This window comes from Geotrypetes seraphini, chromosome 7, assembly GCF_902459505.1.
Source record: "Geotrypetes seraphini chromosome 7, aGeoSer1.1, whole genome shotgun sequence".
NCBI lineage: Eukaryota > Metazoa > Chordata > Amphibia > Gymnophiona > Dermophiidae > Geotrypetes > Geotrypetes seraphini.
Genome location: NC_047090.1, coordinates 176474634 through 176499800, shown reverse-complemented (window position 1 = coordinate 176499800; position 25167 = coordinate 176474634). Strand labels below are relative to the sequence as shown.

The 25167-nt window shown below is 45.7% G+C and overlaps 1 protein-coding gene across 4 annotated transcripts in view; it reads left to right on the top strand.

Moving 5' to 3' along the window:
- DGLUCY (D-glutamate cyclase) overlaps window positions 1–25167 on the top strand; it is a 125920-nt gene that overhangs the window by 36178 nt on the left and 64575 nt on the right. For all 4 annotated transcript variants that reach the window (XM_033951027.1, XM_033951029.1, XM_033951028.1 and 1 more), the window contains exons 2-4: window positions 11938–12049; window positions 22831–22984; window positions 24133–24331. In XM_033951027.1, coding sequence (XP_033806918.1) covers window positions 11950–12049; window positions 22831–22984; window positions 24133–24331 — 453 coding nt within the window. In that variant the 5' untranslated portion in view covers window positions 11938–11949. The remainder of the gene's footprint in view (window positions 1–11937; window positions 12050–22830; window positions 22985–24132; window positions 24332–25167) is intronic.

Below are 25167 nucleotides of genomic sequence, written 5' to 3'. Positions count from 1 at the left end.
CCAGGTTTTTAAAGTTCATAGTATGTTTCTGTATAGCACTGTGTAAGCCTGGTAGCACTATTTTAAATAATATCTGCTTTCAAAATATATGAGCAAGACAGGAGGAAAAGTAATAGCTTGAAAAAAAAATAAAGGCAAAGAAAACAGCATTCACAAAATATAGACAATCGCCAAAAGAATATTACATAAAGCTAAAAGTCAAAGGAAGAAATCCAGATAACAAAATCGCAGATGGAAGAAAAAAATGGCTTAAGCTCTAAAATGAGGAAGAATGCTGGACCATGGGGGAGAATGCAGGAGGGAAGAGAGAGGACAGGGAAATGGGGGGGTGAGAGAGAGCAAACAGATGCTGGGCTAGAAAGAGCCAATATTTGGAGATGTGCCTGTTTTAATGGAAGAAAGAGTAAAGAGAAGATGAGGAAAGCAACAACCAGAGATGACAAAGGTAAAAAAAAAAATATTTAGAATAAAGTAGTATTGCAGTTGTGTTGATAAACATTTATAAATTAGAAAATGGATATAAGGTGAGGACGAACGGGGGAGGGCGGCGATGCCCACGCGGCAAGCCTCGCTTACCGATATGCCGCCATTAGAACCCATTACGCCTCCGCGCCAACATGGGACCAGACCTCCGATCGATACTCGAAGCCCTGGGCATAGTCAGGAAGAGTTCTTCCGTACTCCTTACCAGACTTGGGTAGCATCGCAAGAACCTGCATCGCAAACCCAGTTGCGATCCACCGCTTCCAGCCCTATCCACTTGGGGGCCTCGGGAGACCATGCGATGCACAGACGATCCCGATCCCCGTCCCGCCACCGAGACGGGCACCGATCGAGACACTCATCCTGGCACTCCTCACGCCATTCGGAGGTGTCACCGCAGAAAAAACTGCAACGTAGGGGATACTCCTCATCAGAGGTGTCCCCTCCGGGGGGCCCGGAGTACGAGGAGACATCGGTGCCCGATTCTCCTTGCCACTCCCCGATGTCCATGGACCTGGAGGCCTCCTCCTCCTCCTCCAGCCCGTCCCACAGACCGATGCTGGCGGAACAATTGTCCTTCTCATCATTCCTCCGACAAATGGCGGATGATCTGGATGTGACCCTTGACACGGGCTCCCGATACTCCAAAGAGTATCTGGACACCATGCATTTACCTAACCCTCCAACGGAGTCGCTTCGGCTCCCCTTGCACAAATTACTGGACCAGACCTTCATGCAGTGCTTCGAAACACCGTATTCCATACCGGCGATCCCCAGCAAACTCGATGCTCGATACCGCATCGTGCACCATAAAGGGTTTGAGGGCCCTCAACTCTCCCACCAATCCCTACTGGTCGAGTCCTCCCTTAAACGCTCTCATCCCTCCCAGGTCTACGCCTCTGTACCGCCGGGCCGAGAGGGGAGAACGATGGACAAATTTGGTAGAAAATTCTACCAAAACTCCATGATGGCGTCACGGGTGCTAAACTACAATTTCTTTTTCTCTTCCTATCTGGAGTTCTTCTTGCCGGTGCTCCGCAAGTTCACTCCGTTCATAGACAACCAAGCTCGATTCGAGTTCGAGGAAGTGGTAGCCTCCCTCTCCCAATTACGCCTCCAGCTGATGCAATCCTCATTCGATGCATTCGAACTCTCGGCACGCGCCGCCGCAAGCGCGGTAGCTATGCGTCGCCTGGCATGGCTCCGTACAATCGATATGGATCCCAACCTCCAGGACAGACTCGCCAACGTACCATGTGCTGGAGCTGACCTGTTCGATGAGTCTATCGAAACTGTTACCAAGAAGCTGTCGGATCATGAAAAATCCTTTCAATCCATCCTGCGGCCCAAACCCAAACCTCAACAGTCTCGACCTTCCAGGCCACCCCTGATTTACCAGCGGCGTTACATGCCCAGACAAACGCCTGCTGCGAGACAGCCTGCGAAGAGACAACCTCCCCAGAAGTCTCAGCAAAAACCTCAGCCACCGGCTGCACCTAAGGCTCCCCAGCCCTTTTGACGCCCCTCCCGGGAGCATAACCCCGGCCTCTCCCATAGGGGGCCGCCTCCATCTTTTTTACCATCGATGGGAGGCCATAACCACGGACCTATGGGTCCTCACCATCATAAGAGAAGGATACTCTCTCCAATTCCACCGGGTCCCCCCGGACCATCCTCCAAGAGAGTATCCTTCAAGCTCGACGCAGACCGCCCTTCTTCTTCAGGAAGTCCAAACCTTACTTCAGCTTCGGGCTGTCGAGCCGGTCCCGTCAGACCAATTGAACCGAGGGTTTTACTCCCGGTACTTCCTCGTCCCGAAGAAAACGGGCGACCTGCGACCCATTTTAGACCTTCGGGCCCTCAACAAGTTTCTGGTCAAAGAGAAGTTTCGCATGATGACTTTGGCTTCTCTATACCCCCTCCTCGAGCAGAACGACTGGTTATGCTCCCTGGATCTCAAGGAGGCCTACACTCACATCCCCATTCACCCGGCCTCCCGAAAGTTCCTCAGATTTCGGGTGGGAAATCTGCACCTACAGTATCGAGTGCTACCATTCGGCCTATCTTCGTCCCCCAGAGTCTTCACAAAGTGCCTGGTGGTAGTGGCCGCAGCACTCCGGGACAGGAGTCTACAGGTGTTCCCATACCTCGACGACTGGCTCATCAAGGCCCCGTCAGCCCCAGAGGTCACTTCGGCGGCCTTGGCTACAACCTACTTCCTCCAAAATTTGGGCTTCGAGATCAACTTTTCCAAGTCTCATCTACAACCCACCCAGTCCCTCCCCTTCATCGGAGCGGTCCTGGACACCACCCGACTCCGAGCATTCCTGCCCCGGCAACGCATGGAGTCCCTTCTTCATCTCTGCCAGGCGGTGTCTACTCGCCAAACTCTACCGGCGAGACAACTGATGGTGCTCCTGGGCCATATGGCCTCCACAGTACACGTGACACCCTTTGCCAGACTCCACCTCAGGATCCCCCAGTGGACCCTGGCATCACAGTGGAATCAGACGTCCGATCCACTATCCAAACACATCTCAGTCACACCTGCTCTTCGGCAGTCTCTGCTTTGGTGGATGACCTCTTCGAATCTATCCAGAGGTTTGCTGATGCACTCTCCCCCCCATCAGAAAGTTCTCACAACCGATTCGTCGAATTATGCATGGGGGGCCCACCTGGATGGTCTCCGCACCCAAGGATTCTGGACCAGTGCGGAAAGACTACACCAAATCAATCTACTAGAACTCAGAGCCATCTTCAATGCGCTCCAAGCCTTCCAACATCTACTTCACGACATGGTAATCCTCATTCGCACAGACAATCAGGCCGCCATGTATTATATCAACAAGCAAGGAGGCACGGGCTCGGCCCTCCTTTGCCAGGAAGCTCTACGAGTCTGGGACTGGGCGGTGCGCCACAACGCCCTACTCAGAGCAGTATACATCCAGGGGGAGAACAACGTCTTAGCAGACAAACTAAGCCGTCTGCTACAACCGCACGAATGGACTCTCCATTCCAGCCCCCTTCACCAAATCTTCACACAATGGGGGACGCCTCAGATAGACCTCTTTGCGGCTCCCCACAACTCCAAACTGCCTCAGTTTTGCTCCAGGATCTACACTCCTCATCGCCTCGAGGCAGATGCTTTTCTACTGAACTGGGGGAAACGATTTCTATATGCGTTCCCACCATTCCCGCTGATCCAGAAGACTCTGGTCAAGCTGAAACTCGAACGGGCCACCATGATTCTAATAGCTCCTCGGTGGCCCAGACAACCTTGGTTCTCCCTCCTACTCCAACTCAGCAGCAGGGAACCAGTACCACTTCCAGTGTTTCCTTCACTGCTTACTCAACATCAAGGATCACTACTTCATCCCAACCTGCAGTCTCTCCACCTGACAGCTTGGTTCCTCTCAACGTAACCCCTCACCAATTCTCACAAGAAGTGAGGGAGGTCTTGGAAGCTTCCAGGAAGCCCGCCACTCGACAATGCTACTCCCAGAAATGGACCAGATTCGCCTCATGGTGTGTTTCTAAGTCAAAGGAACCTCAGCGAGCTTCCTTATCCTCCGTGCTGGACTATCTCCTACACCTATCTCAATCTGGGCTCAAGTCCACATCCATACGAGTCCACCTGAGCGCTATTGCGGCGTTCCACCAGCCCCTACAAGGGAAACCCCTCTCGGCCCATCCGGTGGTCGCCAGATTTATGAAAGGACTCTTCCATGTTAACCCTCCTCTCAAACCACCCCCAGTAGTTTGGGACCTCAATGTAGTCCTTTCCCGTCTCATGAAGCCCCCGTTTGAACCACTCAACAGGGCCCCTCTTAAGTACCTCACCTGGAAAGTGCTTTTTCTTGTAGCCCTTACGTCCGCTCGCAGAGTCAGCGAACTCCAGGCATTGATGGCGGATCCACCATTCACAGTATTCCATCATGACAAGGTGGTCCTACGCACTCACCCGAAATTCCTGCCTAAGGTGGTCTCCGAATTTCATCTCAACCAATCCATTGTACTTCCAGTATTCTTCCCTAAGCCCCATTCTCACCACGGAGAATCGGCCCTTCACACTCTAGACTGTAAACGTGCCTTGGCTTTCTACCTGGATCGCACCAAGCCACACAGAACCACTCCTCAACTTTTTGTCTCCTTCGATCCTAACAAGTTGGGAAGACCCGTATCAAAGCGCACCATCTCTAATTGGATGGCGGCTTGTATCTCTTTCTGCTATGCCCAGGCTGGATTATCACTTCCTTGTAAGGTCACAGCCCATAAGGTCAGAGCAATGGCAGCCTCAGTAGCATTCCTCAGATCAACACCAATCGAGGAAATTTGTAAGGCTGCCACCTGGTCCTCGGTTCACACATTCACCTCACATTACTGTCTGGATACTCTCTCCAGACAGGATGGACAGTTTGGCCAAACAGTATTGAAAAATTTATTCTCTTAAGTCGCCAACTCCCCCTCCATCCCACTGAGGTTAGCTTGGAGGTCACCCACTAGTGAGAATACCTGCCTGCTTGTCCTGGGATAAAGCAATGTTACTTACCGTAACAGTTGTTATCCAGGGACAGCAGGCAGCTATTCTCACGTCCCACCCACCTCCCCTGGGTTGGCTTCTCAGGCTAGCTACCTGAACTGAGGAGACACGCCCGGATCTCCGGGCAGGAAGGCACCGGCGCATGCGCGGTGCGGGCATCTAGAAACTTTAAGTTTCTACAAGCAACACGTGCTTGTGAGACGTCCGTACCGGGGCTCTGTCTGATGACATCACCCACTAGTGAGAATAGCTGCCTGCTGTCCCTGGATAACAACTGTTACGGTAAGTAACATTGCTTTTTAGCACATGCACCGGATTAACGCGTGCTATCCGAAAAACTACCGCCTGCTCAAGAGGAGGCGGTAGCAGCTAACGTGCGCTATTCCTTGTGTTAAAGCCCTAACGTGCCTTCATAAAAGGAGCCCTAAAATCTCCTCCTTCAGGTAGGGACAGGATAACGTAACTGCAGTATACTATACTGGCCTCTGAAAGCTAACTTAAAAATGTATTATTCCAATAAAATATTTTCCATCTTGTTTTATTTCTATTTGTTAAATTGCCTTGACACAAACTTTCTCTTTCTGAGGAGATCCAAGATGGCCGCACGAGGAGTTGTTTGAGCTTCACTCTCCCTGAAGCTCCTTAAAATATCTTTGTCTACTGCAACTATTTACCTGGTTTATAATGCCGAAGAGGAGGGGACGCAGCGCTGCTGGAGCCTCGCAGTGCTCCAGAACGGCCGTCTTCGGAAACATCGAGGAGCTGATGAGGAGAATGCAGGGCACGCCGACAGCTTCGGGGAGTTCCCCGCGGGAGACGCATGGTGGAGGCGCATCTGTGTCGCTCTCCATGGGGCCGGAGACATCGTTGAGCCCCGAAGTAAGGGCACCTCCCCCACGCCCTCAGTCAACCAGTTCCCCGCGAGAGGAGGTACTTCCTGAGGTCGGAGTTCACCTCCTCCTGGAGGCTAAGGAGAACAACGGGGGAACTGTGTGGCAAGACTCCCTGCCGGTGCAGAGGAGTCTGAGCGAGGAGACTGAGGAGGAAGCGGTGGGGGATGAGAGAATTCGACAGACTGCCGTAGGAGACACGCTGCCAGAGGGTGAGCTAACCAAATTAAAATTACAACCTTTTCAAATTGAGAAGCCCCGAGAGGTTACATTAGATTCTCTGTGGGATCTTGTGGCCAATTTGGCAAGATCTATAAACCCACAACTACAACAATTAGAAAAGAAACTTAATAACCATGAAATTGAGATTAAAAATTTAAAGACTGGACTTGAGGACTCAAAAACTTCAGTACAGAATGTCTGTCAAGAATTAAAAGTCTCCCAACAAATTACTGAGACATTAATTAAAGACAATACTAACCTAAGAAGGAAGATGGAGGCAATGGAAAATTTCTCTCGTAATAATAATCTCAGACTGATAAATTTCCCTAGGGTTTCTATGATAGCCCCAAGGGAAATGTTGAAACGTTATATGACGGAAGTATTGGAACTTTCTGAAGAGTCGTTACCACCATTTACGCAGGTCTATTACCTTCCAAATAAAACTCAAGACCAACAACAACAGAAAATGGGACCTGATTTAATGAACATATCTAATATTTTGGAAATGTCTGATAGAGAATTGGTGACCCCAGCCACTTTACTTTTGACAGTAGCTCTCGCACCAGATAAAAACTGGTTGCTGAGACTCTTCTTTAAAAATAAACACAAAGAATTTTTAGGTTGTAAAATTCAGATGTTCCCAGATTTGGCTAGGGATACACAGAGAAGGAGACGAGAATTTTTGTTAAGGAAACCTGGTGTTATATCTCTGGGGGCGACCTTTTACTTGCGACATCCATGTAAATGTGTTATTAATTATCATTCTCATAAATATGTTTTCTTTGAGCCATCTCAACTGACAACCTTTCTCTCAACTGCATCTCTGGAGAAAGAAAGTGCTTAGTTTAAGAAAGGGTGCTTTAATCTCATTCAACTAGTTATTGCTTGGTTTAAATATAATTACTTTGATTCGCCTATTACCCCTCTTGGATCTGATTGAGGACTTGAGTAGAAATTTATGCTTATATTTGATATTCTTTTATATATCTTTTCAATTGTATTAATTTCATGCTGAATTTCCTTTCTGTACAAGTTTTATGCTTGATTATATTGAAAAATTCAATAAATATTAAATAATAAAAAAAAATTGCCTTGACATCTCTGAAAAAAGGAGGATATAAATGATAAGTTAATTAAAATTTTCTCTGCATACAGTGTGCTTTGTGTAGTTTAATTATGTTACCATTATGTATTGCTAATAAGATTATATTGTGCATATATGATGAATGGAAGAAATGGCATTTCAATTAGTATTACTATTATGGGGTGGGGTCTGAAGTGGAGCTTTTGCCCTACTCCCAAAACAAAAAAGCATTCCGCTGCCTATGCTACTGTGTATCACTGCTTGAAATTTTATTCTATATGTAAATGATTCATTAAAGAGTAGCCCAAAAGCCCGTCGCGAAGGGTAACACGGGGCTGGGAGCCCTAGGTTGCCCATGAGGCAGGTTAGCAAAGGGGAAGGATAGAATAGGAAGTCGGGGCCATAGGGGAAGTCGGTTTGCGCTGGAGAGTGCAGCGCAATTGGTTGAAAGAAAGGGGGCGTGGCTTGTGGAAAGTTTTAAAGCCGGGACCTTGGAGGACTCCTTTTTTCTGGGTCCTCCAGGGCGGCTTTTTTCCCGCCCACCCGCCCTTTATTGGTGGCCTTAGTAGCTCGGGTTGGCGGGTCTCCCGAGCTACTGGGTGCTGGGGCTCATCCGGCGATGAGCGGTGGGCCGGCGGGGAGCCGTGCCCGGGGGTCTACTGACTCGGTTAATGGGGCATGAGGTCATGCCACCCCTCAGACTCTTGCTGTTTATGGCGGGGTCAGGGGAAAATTTGTTGTTGGTTACACCGGGTAGCTCGGGAGGAGCTGCAGATTGGTTATATGGAAGTTAATGCTTGTGGATGTTAATTTATGCAAATTATTTCCTGTTTTTGTTAATAAATTGAGCTGCGGCTATTTATACCAAATATGTGTGTGGTCTATTAGTTATTTGGGGGGGATTCAGTGAGGGGGTGTTTGGGCGGTAGTAGGAGCTATCCAGATCCCGTTGTTAAAGAATTTAAAAAAAAGATTCCTAGTGACTTATTACAGCATCGCTATACTATTACTTTGTTACAGTGAAAAAGAATGCTTTAACTGTTAAAGATTGACAGAGATAGATTAAGGTTTCAAAGGAGAGCAGAAAATGCAATCTTCTGAAAGTGTTGTGCACAAATCATGATGGCTGATTCACCTTTGAATCTGTTCTTGGAGCCTGAGGTAAGGGAGCAAAAGATTAGGGAATGGTATTATTTTCTCTGTAATCATAACTATTATAGGTAATTTTTTTAGTGCTTATGAGAGGTAGCTTTGGCAATTAAAGTTTCCTTTTACCCACAATTGATGTGAATTGATGTTCCATGCTTCTCTGCCTTTAAGGGTTTCCAAGTGCTTTTCTTCCCATAAAAGCTTCAGACTTAACTCTTAAGAGGCAAATCTGGAGCAAAATTAAGAATATTAAAGTTCTAGTTTAGATGGTTTTCATACAGGAAGATCTTAGTGGGAGTATTCCTGTAGGCATACTGGAAAAAGGGGATGAATGCCTGTAAGTGGCCAGAGCTGCCATTGGGGAAGGCAAACAGGGCAGCTGCCCTGGGCCACACAGCTCCTGGGGACTCCATGGTCCAGGAAACTCTTCCCTTTCTGTCCATCTCCCTCCCTTCCCAGGTGGAAACAGGAAGCTGCATCAGAGGGGAGCAGATTGCAGCAGAGGCAAAGCTTTGAGACAGTGCCAGCAGCTTGTGAGAATGGCTGCTGCGCCGGGGCCCCTCTGAAAAGGAAGATTTCCATTTTGAAAGGAGACCAGGAAGGTGAGGAGAAGGAAGGGAGATGGACAGAAGGGGAAGAGATTCCCAGACTTGGGGGCCCCTGGAGCTGTTTTAAGTTGGGTGAGGAGGGATGAGTGCAGGGGAAAACATAGGCCAGAAATGGGTGAGAGACTAGAAAAACAAATTATAAGAGGGTGAGATGGGGGAGAGAAAGAGATAGACAATGGGAGGGAGGGATTTTACATGGACATAGGCAGTCCTCCACTTTGGAGGTGGCAACACATTCCTCCTTCATCCCCATCCGGTACCCTGCAGGTGGTCATGCATTTTTCCCTCTCCCACCTCCTATGATCTAGTGTCTTTCCCTTACTCTCTGCCCCCACATGCTGCTGTTGTAGTTCTCCAGCATCAGCTCTTCCAAGGCAGCTTTGTCTCTTGCTGGCCTAGAAGCTTTCCCTCTGCAGCGTCATGCAGAGAGAAAGCGTCTGGATTGGCAAGAGGCAAGGTTGCAATGAAAGAGCGGTCACCAGAGAACAGCAGCAGCAGCCTTTGGGGTTGGGAGAATGTGAAAAATGAAAGAGATGCTGGGCCTTGGGGAGGAGGGAAAGAAGAAATGCTAGATTGCTTAGGTTGTGGGGTAGGGGGAATGCCGGACAGTATATGCACTGCTACTAGGAGAGCAAGAAATATGTTGTATGAGAGATAGGGAAATAAGGAGAAATGGACCAGTTGGTGCCAAGCAGGAGAGATGCTGGATCATGGGGGTGAGAGGAAGAAAGAACAGCAGGAAAGAGAGTGGGAAGCAATGTTGGATCATGAGGGGGAAGGAGAGAGAGAGAGAAGATGAAATGATGGGACTGGTGGGACAGGAAGGAAGAGAGATGGAACAGGAAGATGATGGAGAAAAAAAGGATAGGGAGATGTTAGGCCAAGAGAGGGAAAGGAACAGGAGATGCTGAGTTACAAGAATGGAAGGGGGTTATACTGGAAATTGTGGAATCAAGAGGAAGAGATGGGGTGGTAGCAAGGAGATGAATGAGTGGAGGATAATAAGAACAGAGGTAAAAATGTGGTAATGAGGAGTAGATGAAAGATAGAAGGGTATATAGGTAGATGGAGAATGCATGAGAAAGGGAAATGGAAAAATGGTAGATACCTAAAAAGGAAAAGAGTGACATTTGAGTGGACAGAGATGCAGGAAGAGCTAAAAAGGAAAGATCAGTACTGTATAGCAGGCAGGTGTAAAGAACGAATAAAACAAGACAGGAGAGAGGTAAAAAAGACATGGAGAGCAACCACTGAATAGGGAATTATCAGAAGACACAGGAAAGCAGAAGAAACAAAATGGGACAACATGATGGAAAAATAAAATATCCAGACAATAACGGTAAAAAAAAGTGTGTTTTATTTTAAATTTTGTTACCTGGAATATGTTAGCTTTGGGATATGTGCATCACAGATCTTTGTATTGTGTTTAGTGGTTATCAGACAGGGGTGTGAGGAGTAAGGGTGGGCAGTGGCCCTGACCCCAAATTTTCTTCCTGCCCAAATGCAAAATTTAAATACCTAAGATGGTGGAGGTCTCAAAGCCCTGCCAGCTGAAGACCTCTTCCTCCAGTCCAGTGGCCAGAACTCTCCAAGTTCTGCAGCTGGTGGCAGCTCAGGGACACACTGGAGGAGATACAGTAGTCTTCAACTGGCAGGGTTTCAGGATCCCTACCAGCCACAGCAAGGGAGGTGGCTAATTTTTCTGGGCCAGGGAGTCCTCTTGTGTTCAGTACAAAAAGAAGTACCTATCTAGTTTTATTTCTCCAGTGTTGTAATACTTGCTGAGTTTAATTTCTTGGTGGTTCCGTTTCTATTTCAATTTGTAATCCCTTGTTCTGTATTTGGTAAAAGTCTATCTGTGTTTTGTTTGTAAAGAAGTCTTTTAAAGTTGTTTTATGTGTGGTAGAAATGGCAGATGGGGAGATAGGGGGAGTACAAGATGTGGCACATCTATGACTATACGTTATCTTGTTGGCATGTACTGATTTGTGGACATTCAGCCGTGCAGTTATATAAGAGCACTTTTCTACAAACATGCTATACATGTAGAAAACACTTTATACAATTGCCCCCATAATGAGAGAATCCCGTTTCTCAAAGCTTAGCATCTAGTAAAAGCAGATAGACAAGGCATATGACAAAACAATTATGAGGCTTTGAGTTTAGAGAGCAGGCCATGACTGAGAAAGATTTAAAGGGACTGAGGAAGGGGCAACTTTAACTGAATATTTATTAAAATAAATATGATCAAATAGTCACCTAGTCATAATATATAATTTTGTCTAAAGTTTCATCCCCCCCAGAGAATATAGGCAGTCCCTGAATTACAGTCACACAAACTTAAGCATGACTCGTACTTAAGAACACGGTCACAGCTTCATTTGATTTCACTGAGCGGTATTTCCAATGGCACAGACTCTTGCCCTTCTCCTGTAGCACATTCAGGAATGGTGTATGGCCACGTTAAGAGTGTGTGGTTGTGCATACTGTACCTTAGAGGGAACACGGGTAGGGACAGGTAAGCAACAAGAACCTTAAAATCTACAAGCTCTACCACTACTACTTATCACTTATATAGTGCTGTAAGGCATATACAGCACTGTACATTTTGACATTTATAGACAGCCCCTGCTTGGAAGAGTTTACGACCTAACTTGCACAGACAGACATGATATATAGGGTTGGGAATGCAGAACCCAAGGTGAGAGAAGTTAGGAGTCGAAAGCATACAAATGCAACTTAAGACCAGCTTTAAAAGCGTAACTCGTTCTTAACCCGAGGACTGGCTTTATTTCAGTATAAGTGACTTCTTGAGTTTTGGTTGAGTTGCAGACAGTGTGCCTTCTGAAGTTAAGGCACACTTCTGCTTTTCAGCTGCATCATGTTTGATTATGCCGACTTTGCTGCTTACTCGCACATCGTGGTAGCTGTTTTATCATGCTTATTACTTTTCTCTTCAAGAAGGAAGACGTGATGGGTATGCAAAGATTGATATCGCTTTGTCCTAGGGCCATCAGAAGCTACATTCGACACAACAAACTCAACGTAAGAAACACTTCTGGAATGGCTGAGGGTAAGGTTCCATCTTGCAACATGCAGCTTTGAGTATAAAATCTGTCTGGCATATGAAAATGAAAGACAAACTTTTCATCCTAGAATAAATCACTAATGAGAAAATGAACCATCTGTGGACCAGGATTCAGAGTGACATTTAACTTAATCTATATAGATAGTGGTGCTGAATTTATGGATAATGTAACCACACTGGCACTATCCATATGTTAGGCCTACAATGTGTCAGGCCTAAACTAAACATCTGTGGAGCAGTTTCTTGTGAGCTATTGAAAACATTTTGCAATATAGAACAGAAAGCATAAATAAAACTCAGAGAAAAAAAATGACCGTCCCCCACACCATCTTCCCCTCCCCAACTCTTAAAAGTTCTACAAAAAAGTGGCATTCACTGTTCTTCAGTAGATACCAGCCTAATACAAAAAAGTATCATCACCCATACATACCTGGGTCATTATAGTTGCTAAATGAGTCCATTCAGTATCAGTTCAATTGTTTTGCACAAATAGGTGTTATATCTACCTACAAGCAGGTGGAGATAAGAAAAACTGAATTCTACCAGTGACATCACCAGTGGAGAAAATATTTCTTCACGGACTGTAATTAAATTGTGGAATTCTTTGCCAGGGAATGTGGTGAAAGCAGTTAGCTTAGCAGGGTTTAAAGAAAGTTTGGATAATTTCCTAAAAGAAAAGTCCATAAGTCATTATTAAGATGGACTTGGGAAAATCCCTTGCTTTATTCCTAGAATGCAGTCAAACAAACAAAAATAGGGCAAAAACCTCTCTAAAAAGTCGAGAGTAGAGTGATTAAAATTGATGACAAAAACAATACATTACATTACATTACATTAGTGATTTTTATTCCGCTTGTGCCTTGCGGTTCAAAGCGGATTACATAAGAAGAGAGCTGGACATTTCCAGGAGGGTACATGACATTGGAGAATACAGATTGAGGGTATAGACTTAATGACATGATATAATCACTCAATTGTAGATAATCACTTGCTTATATTTATATACAACTGTTAGTGAATTTATATGCTCAGAGAAATGGAGGTGATAACAGGGGAACCCCCAACACTACCACTCACCGCCCAATCATCGCATAATTCAGAGAACTAGTTGTAAAGCTTGTCACTGTTATCAATGTTTACAATGTTTGGAACCCGCAAGCTAATGATAAGTTTGCTGTTTCAGACCAATAATATGTTTATTATTTTTGCAACAATGTAGCTCATTGATAAGTGACAAGCTTTACAACTAGTTCTCTGAATTATGCGATGATTGGGCGGTAGTGTTGGGGTTTCCCCTGTTATCACCTCCATTTCTCTGAGCATATAAATTCACTAACAATTGTATATAACTATAAGCAAGTGATTATCTACAATTGAGTGATTATATCACATTATTTTTATTCCTAGAATAAGCAGCATAAAATCTGTTTTGCTTTTTAGGATCTTGCCAGTTACTTGCGACCTGGGTTGGCCACTGTTGGGAAGAGGATACTGGCAACTCTTTTATGTTTTATGATTTCTGGAATGAACCCGTTATAATCTCAGTCAATACTCTGGCATTGGTAAACCATTCATAATACCACAACTATATCTCTCAATGCCGCTCTCTCGTCTTAATAAATTGCTTTAGTCAAACTATCAGGGCTTCAGACATGCCATTTGGTTACTCAATTCTATGTGGATCGGGATGGTGCAGAATAAGTTGTGAAGGGGGGACCTTTTCTTGAAGCAGCCTATCGGCGAAACATGTTGGATATGACAGGTCCCTTTCCCGATGAGATAAGATCATCAAGAAAAAGAATATAATAAGATAAGTTTTAACCAGTTTTTATAACGGTTAAGTTATTGACATTAAGCACTTTAAGCACTTTAATAAGTTTGAGATATAATGAAACACTTAAAAAAAAACCAAAAAATTGTGAAACATATTGAGTAGGGGCTAGTGAAGAAGCCATAGCCAGTGAGAAGAATTTTGACAACCAAGCAAACACAAAAAATTGTGTGGTGACCAAATGGCTTCTGGAATTAACCAGCATTTTTACTTTACATCTAGAAGGCAGTAGGTTGTGCTGATGGTGCTCCTTGTCCCTGGCTGTGGTCACATACATGGTTGCAAGTGCCACTCTATGGTGTTATGCTACCTTAACTATCATTGCAGCTGCAGTGGTTAATGGGGCATGGGCGTATTACAGAAGGGGCCTTTTGCTACTTTGACAGGTGAATACCGAATCATTCAGAGAGCATCCCAGCTTATACTTGTGATGTAGCTGGTAGAATGCAGATTTCTCCATCTTCACTTGCTGGTAGGAAGGGATAACACCCGTTCTAGGGTTACCGCTTTTATAATAGTAAAAAAGAGGACATGTGACCTTGTCCCCAGCCCCACCCACAGCCAAACCTCATCTCCTCTCTCCCTGAGCTCGGGGCCATGACTGGAGGGTTATTTTTATTAATTTTTTTTGGGGGGGGGCTTTTTCATCATGATAAGATGGAGGATTCAGGGAGGTTCTGCAGATCCATTTGGAGCAGATGGAGCTCTTTGTTGCTTCATCACAATGGCAATTGCATTGCCCATTTTGCCGATCGATGCATCCACACCATCTATAATGGTGACAGTTCTCTACCCATTTTCCTCCCCTTCCCACAGTAAGAACTTAGGGGGTAACTCTATCATTGGTAGATGCTTAGTTTATAACAATCCTAGTTATGTAGATTCATTATAGAATACAGATGTAACCCAGTATTGGTGCACGCAACATTTAGGCACCTGCAGATATGCCAGCCATAGAGCTGAGGTCAGCAGGAAATCTGAAATGTGGCACACATACAGAGCTTACGGTATTCTGTATATTGCATGTGTAAGTGGGATGTACTATAGCACTACTAGACATAGGCAGCACTGTACATCAAAACATAGAAAAGACAGTCCCTGCTCCAAAGAGCTTACAATCTAGTCAAGACGGACAAACTGGACAAGGAGGTGCATCGATACACAGTGCTCAGGTGGGGGAATAACAGAGGGAATGATAAGACAGATATTGGTGCTTAGAAGGCGGGTTGGAGTTTGGAATTGAAAAGCAGCTTTAAAGAAGTGGGCTTTGAGTCTGGATCTGAATACTGTCGGAGACGGAGCTAGACGTACTGAGTCAGGCAGTTTGTTCCAGGCACACGGCACAACAAAGCATCTCTGCGTATATTCTCCCATGCTACACCACGTATAGCTAGCCCTTTGCAAATAAGTGCTCATAAGTTTAAGTGGGTATTACAGAATAGCGCTTAGGTGCCCTACTAGCACTTATGTGGATTTGTATGCACGTAAGGTCTTATATTTCAAGCATTTATATGTTTCATATGTGTGTTAGTGTCGAACCCAGTTAATCAAATTTCCCTTTTAGTGCTTGAATTAGTGCACACTGGGGGGGGGGGGGATTCTGTAAGGGCCACCTAAAGTTAGGTGCCAGTAGGCGCTTAGATCACGCCTGCCAGCGCCTAACTTTATTAATTGGCTTTAACTGACGTAATAATAGAATGTGCCATTAAAAGACATTTTAATAAACAATTAGGCGGTGCCAAGTGCCTTCTAGGTCTGGCGCCTGGTGGCACCCAGCAACTCCCAATGCGGTAGTAGGCATATTTATTGGTGGCACTACTAGGCACTTAGGCACCGGCAATGAAGGCCTTTAAAATCGTGGCCTACATTTTTTTGTAAGGCACCAGTAGCTGCGATTTCTTAAAGTGGCGCCTTAGCGTGATTGACATGGGGCAGGTGCTATTTTCCTACCGTTTAAGGCGCCACTTTGAGAATCTGTCCCTTAGTGTCACAGCTGTGCGATCAAACCGTTACTGCGGTCATAGAATAAGTTACCATGTGCTTATTCATGTAGTGTAGTAAACTACTTATCCCACCTTAAGAAACAAGTCTCTTAATTCCTTTTTTTGCTGTTATGGTACTAAGTACTAAAACTGAATTGTTGAGCTAATGTGAAAATATTTGGTTCTAGAGTTAACTTTTCTTCATTCCAGAGGCTCAGCTTGGTTCTGGTTGTGGACTTTGACTTGAAGGTTTCTTCAGGCAGCTGTTGGTTGTCAGGTGATTTGTTTCTCTGGAAGAAATTAGAATCAAATCAGTTATTGGACTCAGACTGGGGACTGAGATATTGGCTAGTCCAAGACCCAAGGAAACTAGTGTTGATGTCCTGCTCAGGCACTACCCAAAATCCGTGAATCAAAAAAGGTCATGACATCTGGGGATGTGATGAAACTATAGTGCAAACTTGTTAATTGAAGCAACCTTCTGTTAAGTTTTTCCTTTCTAATTTTAAATTAGAAAAGTAAATTATGCAGCAGGTAGAATGCTGAGGAGGAAGGAAAATGAGAAAAATTGTTCTGGTTCATGATTTAAAACAAGGACCAGTAAACAGAAATGAGTTGAGTGAGAGAAAGGCGAAAGCAGTTCTCATTCTCTCTCAGCTTCTAGACCAGGGCTGCCCAAGTCCGGTCCTCGAGATCTACTGGCAGGCCAGGTTTTTAGGATATCCACAATGAATATGCATGAGAGAGATTTGCCTGCACTGCCTTCTTGGTATGCAAACCTCTCTTATGCATGTTTATTATGGATATCCTGAAAACCTGGCCTGCCAGTAGATCTCGAGGATCGGACTTGGGCAGCCCTGTTCTAGACCAGTGGTCCCCAACCCTGTCCTGGAGGGCCACCAGGCCAATCGGGTTTTCAGGCTAGCCTTAATGAATATGCATGAGAGAGATTTGCATATAATGGAAGTGACAGGCATGCAGTGGCGTACCAAGGGGGGGGCGGGAGGGGCGGTCCGCCCCGGGTACCAAGCCCTGAGGGGGTGCTCCCGGTCCGGTCCAGTTCCCCCCCTCCTGCGCCGGGTGTCGCGTCTGGAAACAGCCTGCAGCAAGATCGCGATGCCAGAGATCTTTGCCTGCTTCGACTGTTTCCTCCGCCACGGTCCTGCCCCTCCTCTGATGTCAGAGGAGGGGCGGGACCGCGGCGGAGGAAACAGCCGAAGCAGGCAAAGATCTCTGGCATCGCGCGATCTTGTTGCAGGCTGTTTCCCCAGGGCAGTAGCGTACCAAGGGGGGCGAGGGGGAGGTCCATCCCGGGTGCCGCCTTAGGGGGGGGGGTGCACAGCTGGCCCGGTCCCTATCGCGCTCCTACCCTCCCAGCGAAAGCAGCATCGGCGCCATTATCGAAAAAGGTAATGGCGCCAGGCCTTGGAGCGCCAGGCCTTGGAGCACCAAGGCAGACCGCTTCTCCCCCCTCCCAGCCGAAACCCCGCTGACCATCCTATCTCTCCTCCTCCAAGTGAACCTTTCCGACCCTCCCAGCGAAAGCAGCAAACCTCCCTCCAGTAGCGTCGGCTTTATCCTCCCTCTGCCGCATCACTGATGACGTCATCAGTAACGCGGCAGAGGGAGGAGAAAGCCGCGAAGGAGGTTTGCTGCTCTCGCTGGGAAGGTCGGAAAGGTTCACGGAGGGGGGGGGGAGATAGGAGGGTCAGCGGGGGTTCGGCTGGGAGGGGGGAGAAGCGGACTGCCTCGGTGCTCCATTACCTTCTTCGGGCAGCAGCAGCGTTTACAATTCGCTGCTGTTGCCGGCTTCAGGCCTTGTTCTCTGCCTGGTCCTGCCTACTTCCAGTTTTCATGAAGACAGGACCCGACAGAGAGGAAGGCCTGAAGCGGGCAACAGCAGTGAATTGTGAATGCTGCTGCTGCCCGATGAAGTTCAGGACATCAGGACATCGGGGAAGGAGCAGGAAGAAATCGGCTGCTGGCTTTGTGCGGGCTAGGGGGAGAGAGAAAGAAAGGAAAAAATAAAGAGGGGGGGGGCAGGGGGAGAGAGAAAGAAAGGCAGAAAGAAAGAGGGGGACCAAGGGGAGAGAAAGAAAGGCAGAAATAAAGAGGGGGTCAAGGGGGAGAGAAAGAAAGGCAGAAAGAAAGAGGAGGGCCAGGGGGAGAGAGAAAGAAAGGCAGAAAGAAAGAGGGGGACCAAGGGGAGAGAAAGAAAGGCAGAAATAAAGAGGGGGGCCAGGAGGAGAGAGAAAGAAAGGCAGAAATAAAGAGGGGAGCCAGGGGGAGAGAGAAAGAAGAAGGACCAGAAGAAGGACCAGAGACTCATGAAATCACCAGACAAAAAAGTAGGAAAAATGATTTTATTTTCAACTTAGTGATCAAAATGTGTCCGTTTTGAAAATTTATATCTGCTGTCTATATTTTGCACTATGGCCCCCTTTTACTAAACCGCAATAGAGTTTTTTAGCGCAGGGAGCCTATGAGCGTCGAGAGCAGCGTGGGGCATTCAGCGCAGCTCCCTACGCTAAAAACCGCTATCGCAGTTTAGTAAAAAGGGAGGGGGAATATTTGTCTATTTTTGTATAGTTGTTACTGAGGTGACATTGCATAAAGTCATCTGCCTTGACCTCTTTGAAAACCCGTGGAATATAAATGATAATTAACATTTTCTCTGCGTACAGCGTGCTTTGTGTTTTTAAAATTTTATTGTTGGTAGATCATTTTGACTTGGCCACAAAGGTAAGGGGGAGGGAGGGAGGGGAACTGCTGAAAGACATCTAGTAATCCTTGTAGGCTTGACTGCAGGGAATTATTTTTGTAAAATCATGTTTTGTTATGTGACTGGCATTATCTAGACTTTAATTTCTATGAATGAATAGAATGAAAATGATATAAAATTACTTGCTTGTTTTTATGTGCGTGCGCTGAAGGAAAGTGGAGAGAGAGTGGGCTGAGGATGCTGAAGGGAAATGGGGAAGAGAGTGGGGAGAAGACGCTGATTTATAAATTGACAATTGTACAGAATATTGTTTCTTTTTATACTTTAATATAAACAATTCAAGGCTTGTGTGGATGGAATCAGGTGGTTTGCGGGGATGGGGACCGAGCTTACGGGGATTAGTCCAATAAAATGGTATTTTTTTTATTTCTCATTATTTGTTTTATTTTTATTTGTTAATTTATAAAGTGGTGATTGTTATGTATCAGGTTTTTCAAATTTACATCTACTGTCTTTATATTTTGCACTGTATTAGAGGACATGTGTTACTGTTTTTTGTGGTGTTGCATTGTATCCAGGGTCTGGTTTCTTGGCGGATCAGTTTAACTTTTGTCTACATATTTCTATTTTTAGTTTGTGATTATTCCATTTTGGGCGAGGGTGTATCTCTGTTCTGTGTGTTCTGAAAAAGACATAGATTTCAGTTGGCATTGACTACAGGACCAATTGACTGTGCGGGATCTGGCTTGTTTAGTTTTACAATGTATGTGTTGGTGTTCTAGTGCTCACTGCAATGTTTAAGATGCAGCCTTTTCCTAGGTACACTCTTGTGGTGCGATATGTAGATTGGTACTAAAAATCATATTTTTCATATAGATGGGGGGGGGTGTCAAAAAATGATGGGCCTCGGGTGCCACATACCCTAGGTACGCCACTGCAGGCATGTAAATCTGCTTCATGCATATTCATTAGGGAGTAGCCTGAAAACCCGATTGGCCTGGTGGCCCTCCAGGACAGGGTTGGGGACCACTGTTCTAGACTTTCCCAGTTGAGGGAGCCACAAACAGAGAGCTGACTTAGATTATGAGCCCATTAGAGACAAAAAAAAGTACCTGCATATAGTACATGTAAACTGCTTTGATTGTACTTACAAGAGGGGTTATATCAAATCCATGCCCCTTGAGAAGAAGCAGGAGGTAGTGCTGCTGTATGATACATCCAGACTTGATTATTGCTGAGTATGAAATGTAGATGATTTAGGCAACTGACCTGTACAATCTTATTCCACAATAACTGATCTCTAGAGCTGTTAATCACTAGCTTTTAACTTTGTTAATTCCACTCAATTTGTAGCATCTTTTAATCATTGTAAACCGCATAAAACTTCACGGTCCTTCGGTATATAAACTGTTATTATTATGATTAACTGTGTGCTAGCAAAAGAAGCTATTTTAAAGAGATGGTTTAGAAAGAGATTAAAAAAAAGGATTTGTTGTATGTGTTTATGTCCACATGAGTCCAGATTCTATATATTGTGCCCAGATTTGCACACCCAAATTTGTGTGCGAGCCTAAGATGTGCATGCGAATTAATTGAATAACCAACCCTTAGCTACTACTGAGGTTAATATGCACGCATTAAAATTTGTGTGCGCATCTGGCTGTATGCTATTCTATAAGGCATGGTGCGTAACTCAAAAGAGGGCATGTCAGAGGTGTTCCATAAAGTTGCATACATAGTTATATGAACTTGGGCACCGACATTTACATGTGGTTTCACCAGGCATATTTCTGTTACCTAAAGTTAGGCACGGGAATTGGTGCTAAGCATTATCCTTTAAATGTTATGTGCCCTTTATATGAGAGTTCTTCAAAAAGTTCCTATTTCTGCAAAAGAAAACTCCCAATGGAAATCCATGAATTTATGATGCAGACATCCAAAGTGCGTCCCGATTTTAGGCAGCTGTAGGCGTCCTACAGCTGTCTAATCAGCCAATCGGGATGCACGTTTTTTAAACAAATGCTCCCCAGGCAGGCCGCCTATATTGAAGGCGAGGCCCGCAAGACACCTAAGCTCGCCTAAGGGCCTTAGGCGAACCTAGGCGGCCCTACGCGTCTCCCTAGTAGAGGAAGAGACGCTTACAATGTAGGCCAACAAAATGCTGGTCTACATTGTAAATAGACGCGGCCGCTATACTTATTGCGGCAAGGGATCGCTCTGCTGCTATAAGTATAGCGGGCTGCGGCCGCCTGCCCAATTGCTGGCAGGAGGGTGCCCAAATCCTCCTGCCAGAAGATGCCCCTCCGACACTACCGACCGCCCCCCCCCCCCCCGACACTACCGATCGCTGGCAGGAGGGTGCCCAATCCCTCCTGCCGGAAGACGCACCCCCTCCGCACCCCCCCCCCCCGCGTTAACAGCCCTCAAACCTCCCCCCAACCAAACTAGCCTGTCCTTGTTGGCCAGACGGGACTTGCCCGTCCAGCCACAGGTCCGTCTCGTCGAAATGAGGCGGGCCCGCCCCTTCCCGGCCCATCCTTCTGAAGCCTAAGGCCTGATTGGCCCAGGCTCTAGAAGCCTGGACCAATCAGGCCTTAGGCATAGTGGGTCCGCCCATCCCCACTTAATCTAAGGTGTGATTGGCCCAGGCTTTAGGCGCCTGGGCCAATCAGGCCTTAGACTTAGTGGGGATGGGCGGACCCGCTATGCCTAAGTAAGCTAGCGAGACAGCAGGAAAGCAGCCCAAATGCTTAAACTTTTAGATAGAACAAGAGAGCAGCAAGCTCTCTCGACAATGCACACCATCATAGGGCCCACATGTGTGCTACCATAGCAAGTAATTTAGAAACACTAAAGCTAGTGCATTAATACATCAAAAAACATGTAATAATTCTAATTATTATGGAGCAACGAATGCCAGGGGATAAACCCGCAATTTTAACGACAGGAGAAGCAGGAAAGTGTCAGAAGTGTCAAAGTCCCTCCTCGAGGGCCGCAATCTAGTCGGGTTTTCAGGATTTCCCCAATGAATATGCATGAGATCTATTTGCATGCGCTGCTTTCATTGTATGCTAATAGATCTCATGCATATTCATTGGGGAAATCCTGAAAACCTGACTGAATTGCGGCCCTCGAGGAGGGACTTTGACACCCCTGATGTAACTGGAAGAGGGACATGAGTGGGGCAGGAACACATCAGGCACTTAATATTTTAACTCCTGGATTTTATATATGATGCCCAAAATGTGTGCCTATTTAAACCTATCATGGCCTGGAGTGCTAAATGCTCTAACGCTCATATAATTCCTATGAGCATCGGAAAATTTAGCGCCCCAGGCCATAGTACAAACTTTACTTCTGCTTAGTAAAAGAGGCCCTAAATCAGCTAATGAGCCAATTATTGCCAACAATTGGATGCTTAATTGACATCAATTTGAATTTGTATGCACATCTTTTTGGTGACGGGTCAAAAGCGTGCAAGGACAAAGGCGCGCCGACAACCGAGCGCGGACAACTGAGTGCAGGGCTTAATCGTGCTGAAGAAAACCCGTATTTTAAAGGGCTTTGATGGGGGGAAGTGTGAGGGGTGTATGTGGGGGGGGGAACCCTTAATAGGGATCGCACTTTGACGGGGGGGGGGGAACCCTTAATAGGGACGCGCTGCCTCACGCTGCCATGTTGTAACCCCCCACATTATACTGAAAACGTAACTTTTTCCCTAAAAAACAGGGAAAAAGTTAAGTTTCCAGTATAATGAGGGGGGTTTTCTTTGGCACAATGAAGTCCTGCGCTCAGTTGTCTGCGCTCGGTTGTCGGCGCGCCTTTGTCCTCGTGCGCTTTAGACTATGAACCCATATTTTTATGTGCTCTTTATAGTAAAGCCCAGCATGGATTTTCACACTCGACTTTAGAATCTATGCCAATATATCCAGTAGTTATTCAGTTCCCACATTCCAGAGTAGCCCACAGTGCCTCCTCCTTACATCATAAGTCCTTCATTTTTGTTTTAATATTATCTATAATATAGAAAACCACTCCTCCTCCCTTTCTTCCTACCCTCTTTTTCCTGAAGGATATGAATGGCCTGGTTGATTTTAATTTATTCTGTAGCTGTGAATTAGACCTTGCTGTTGTATTAGTCTGATATACTTTCATAGATGTCATCTTTTGTATTTTTAAAAAAATATTTTACTTTTCTTCTGTAGTCATCTAACAAATTCAATCTTTAAAGGGTATAAACAAGCTAACATTGTGATCCTCCACAAATTCCTTGCTGAAGATTTTGAGAAGTTCTGCCATGCAAACAGTGGAGCTCTGCCATTGCTGTATCGTAGTAAGCCAGGGGAATGGGGCTGCCCACCACTGAGCACCAATGCCGATATACGGTAAGTATGGGAGTGGCCTTCCTCTGAAAGGGTTTACAAGCTGTGAGACCTTGTCTCCACACTTACTATAAGGAAACTTGGGTTCTCGGTATCTAGCTGTCTGTGCAATTGAAGTTTTATGCTGTTGGAGGGCAGATCTCTAAAACAAACAAAGGGAAGAACCAACAAAGTCTGCAGTGGAGAAACAAAAAACAAGGAAAACACTGCAGAAACACATACAATGATGCAGGCTAAGTTTATTGTATCAAATAATTGAGTGAGGTTAATAATACCACCTTAAAAACAAACCATAGGACCCGACATGGTCTGTGTTTCGGTTAACACGCCTTCAGCAGGGGTCCCAGATTGATAAAAGATCAAATAGAACTGCAAACAAAAAAGCTGTAGCCTGTGGAACAGAAAAAAATCACTCTTAATAATATTTGTAAGTACATTGTGTCGATGGCATATGAAGTGTTAATAAACTTTATGCTCAGAATCATGGAGGCGATAACTGGGGAAAACCCCGACACTACCGCCTCACTGCCCAATCATCGCATATACAAAAAAGTAAGAGACAACTTAAAACTTGCATGCTTGTATAGTTATATGCCACTAGGGCTGAAAATTCTTAACTTTAAGAAAACACAGCAAACTTATCTTACAGCTTGCAGGTTCCGACGTGCCACGTTTCGTTCCTGCCTCGGGGAACCAACGATGATTTACAAACAATTTTCTAGTAATGGGCGTAGCTGATTCAAAAAGATAGAGAATGTATCACATAATTAACGGAGAACAATTCACACAGCTTCTTCCTAATAGATCAAACTAATGCCTGCACCATCCCATCCCGTTTCTTATAACCCACAATTTTCAGCAGGGATTCATTGCACTTTACAACAAGATCCCTAACATCATTACAGATATAATAAGATTAATTAGTCTTAATTGATAGTCATGAGAATTATAAAGGGAAGAGATATGTGTTCAACATTTCTCTGAAATGGTAGTACAAAGGAGGTTGTCATACATGTAATGGTAGGATTTTCCAAACTTTTGGGACCTTGAAATTCAAAGGTAGACCTGAGACTTAGATTAATTCTGTTGTTAATAGCTGGTAGAGACATAGAAAGAGATGTGCGCCTTACATATCGGGTCTCTCTGTACAGGGGTGACTGTCTGGAGTACTGGAGGTTTGAAAATGGAATTTTTACTGGCACCCTAAGCAGCTTGGAGAAATACACTGACCAACTCAAGGACATGGTGACTTTCTATCTGGGCTGTAGCTTTTCCTTTGAAAGAGCAGCTCAAAAAGCTGGAGTTCCTGTTAGAAATATCGAACAGAAATGCAATGTGAGCATGTATAAGGTAAGTTCAAGCAAAGAACGAGAAATGCAGTAGAGCTCTAATTAATAAGGATTCGGAGGGGTGGATTTAAGGTTGCACATAACATAAATTGCCAACAAATTTAAGTAGTGTTGCATTTTTAAAACCATTTTGAAAAGTTGTGGATTTTGAAATAATGCTTTTCATTAGAGTGCATATACTCAAATATAAGATGATCCAAATATAAGTCGAGTTACCCTTTTTCCCCCCAAAAAGGAGGAAAAAAGGTTGACTTGAATATAAGCCAGGAGGGTTAATATTAATGTGCCCTGCCCTACCAGGATTTGCATCCAACCCCCCTCACTTCCTGCCCTGCCTGTCTCCCCATCCTGTCCCCCCCTGCCAGGCTCTGCACTCTGTCCCACCTCCCTGCTCTGTACCCTGTCCCCCCTCTCTCTCAATGTCCTGCAAGCCTCCACCGAGCCTGCCATATGGCCTAGTGGTCTAGTGGTAGGTCGGGACAGGAGGGATCCCTCCCGTCTCCTGTCCCAGCTGACTCTGTACCTCCCTCCCACCTCCCCCTGTGTACCTTTTTGAATACCTGGTAGTCCAGCAGTGTACCAGGCAGGAGCGAGCTTTCTACGCTCCTGCCCTGTGCTGAGCCCCTCCCTGAATAACTGCCTCAAGTTCTCACGGCTCAATGGTGTACTGGGCATGAGTGAGCATTTTGTGCTACTGCCCGGTCCTGAGCCACTCCCTGAATGGCTGCTGGCAATTCTCACGAGGCCCGCAATAACTGCTGGCAGCCATTAAGTGAGTGACTCAGCACCAGGCAGGAGTGCAGAAAGCTCACTCTTGCCCGGTACACTGCTGGAACG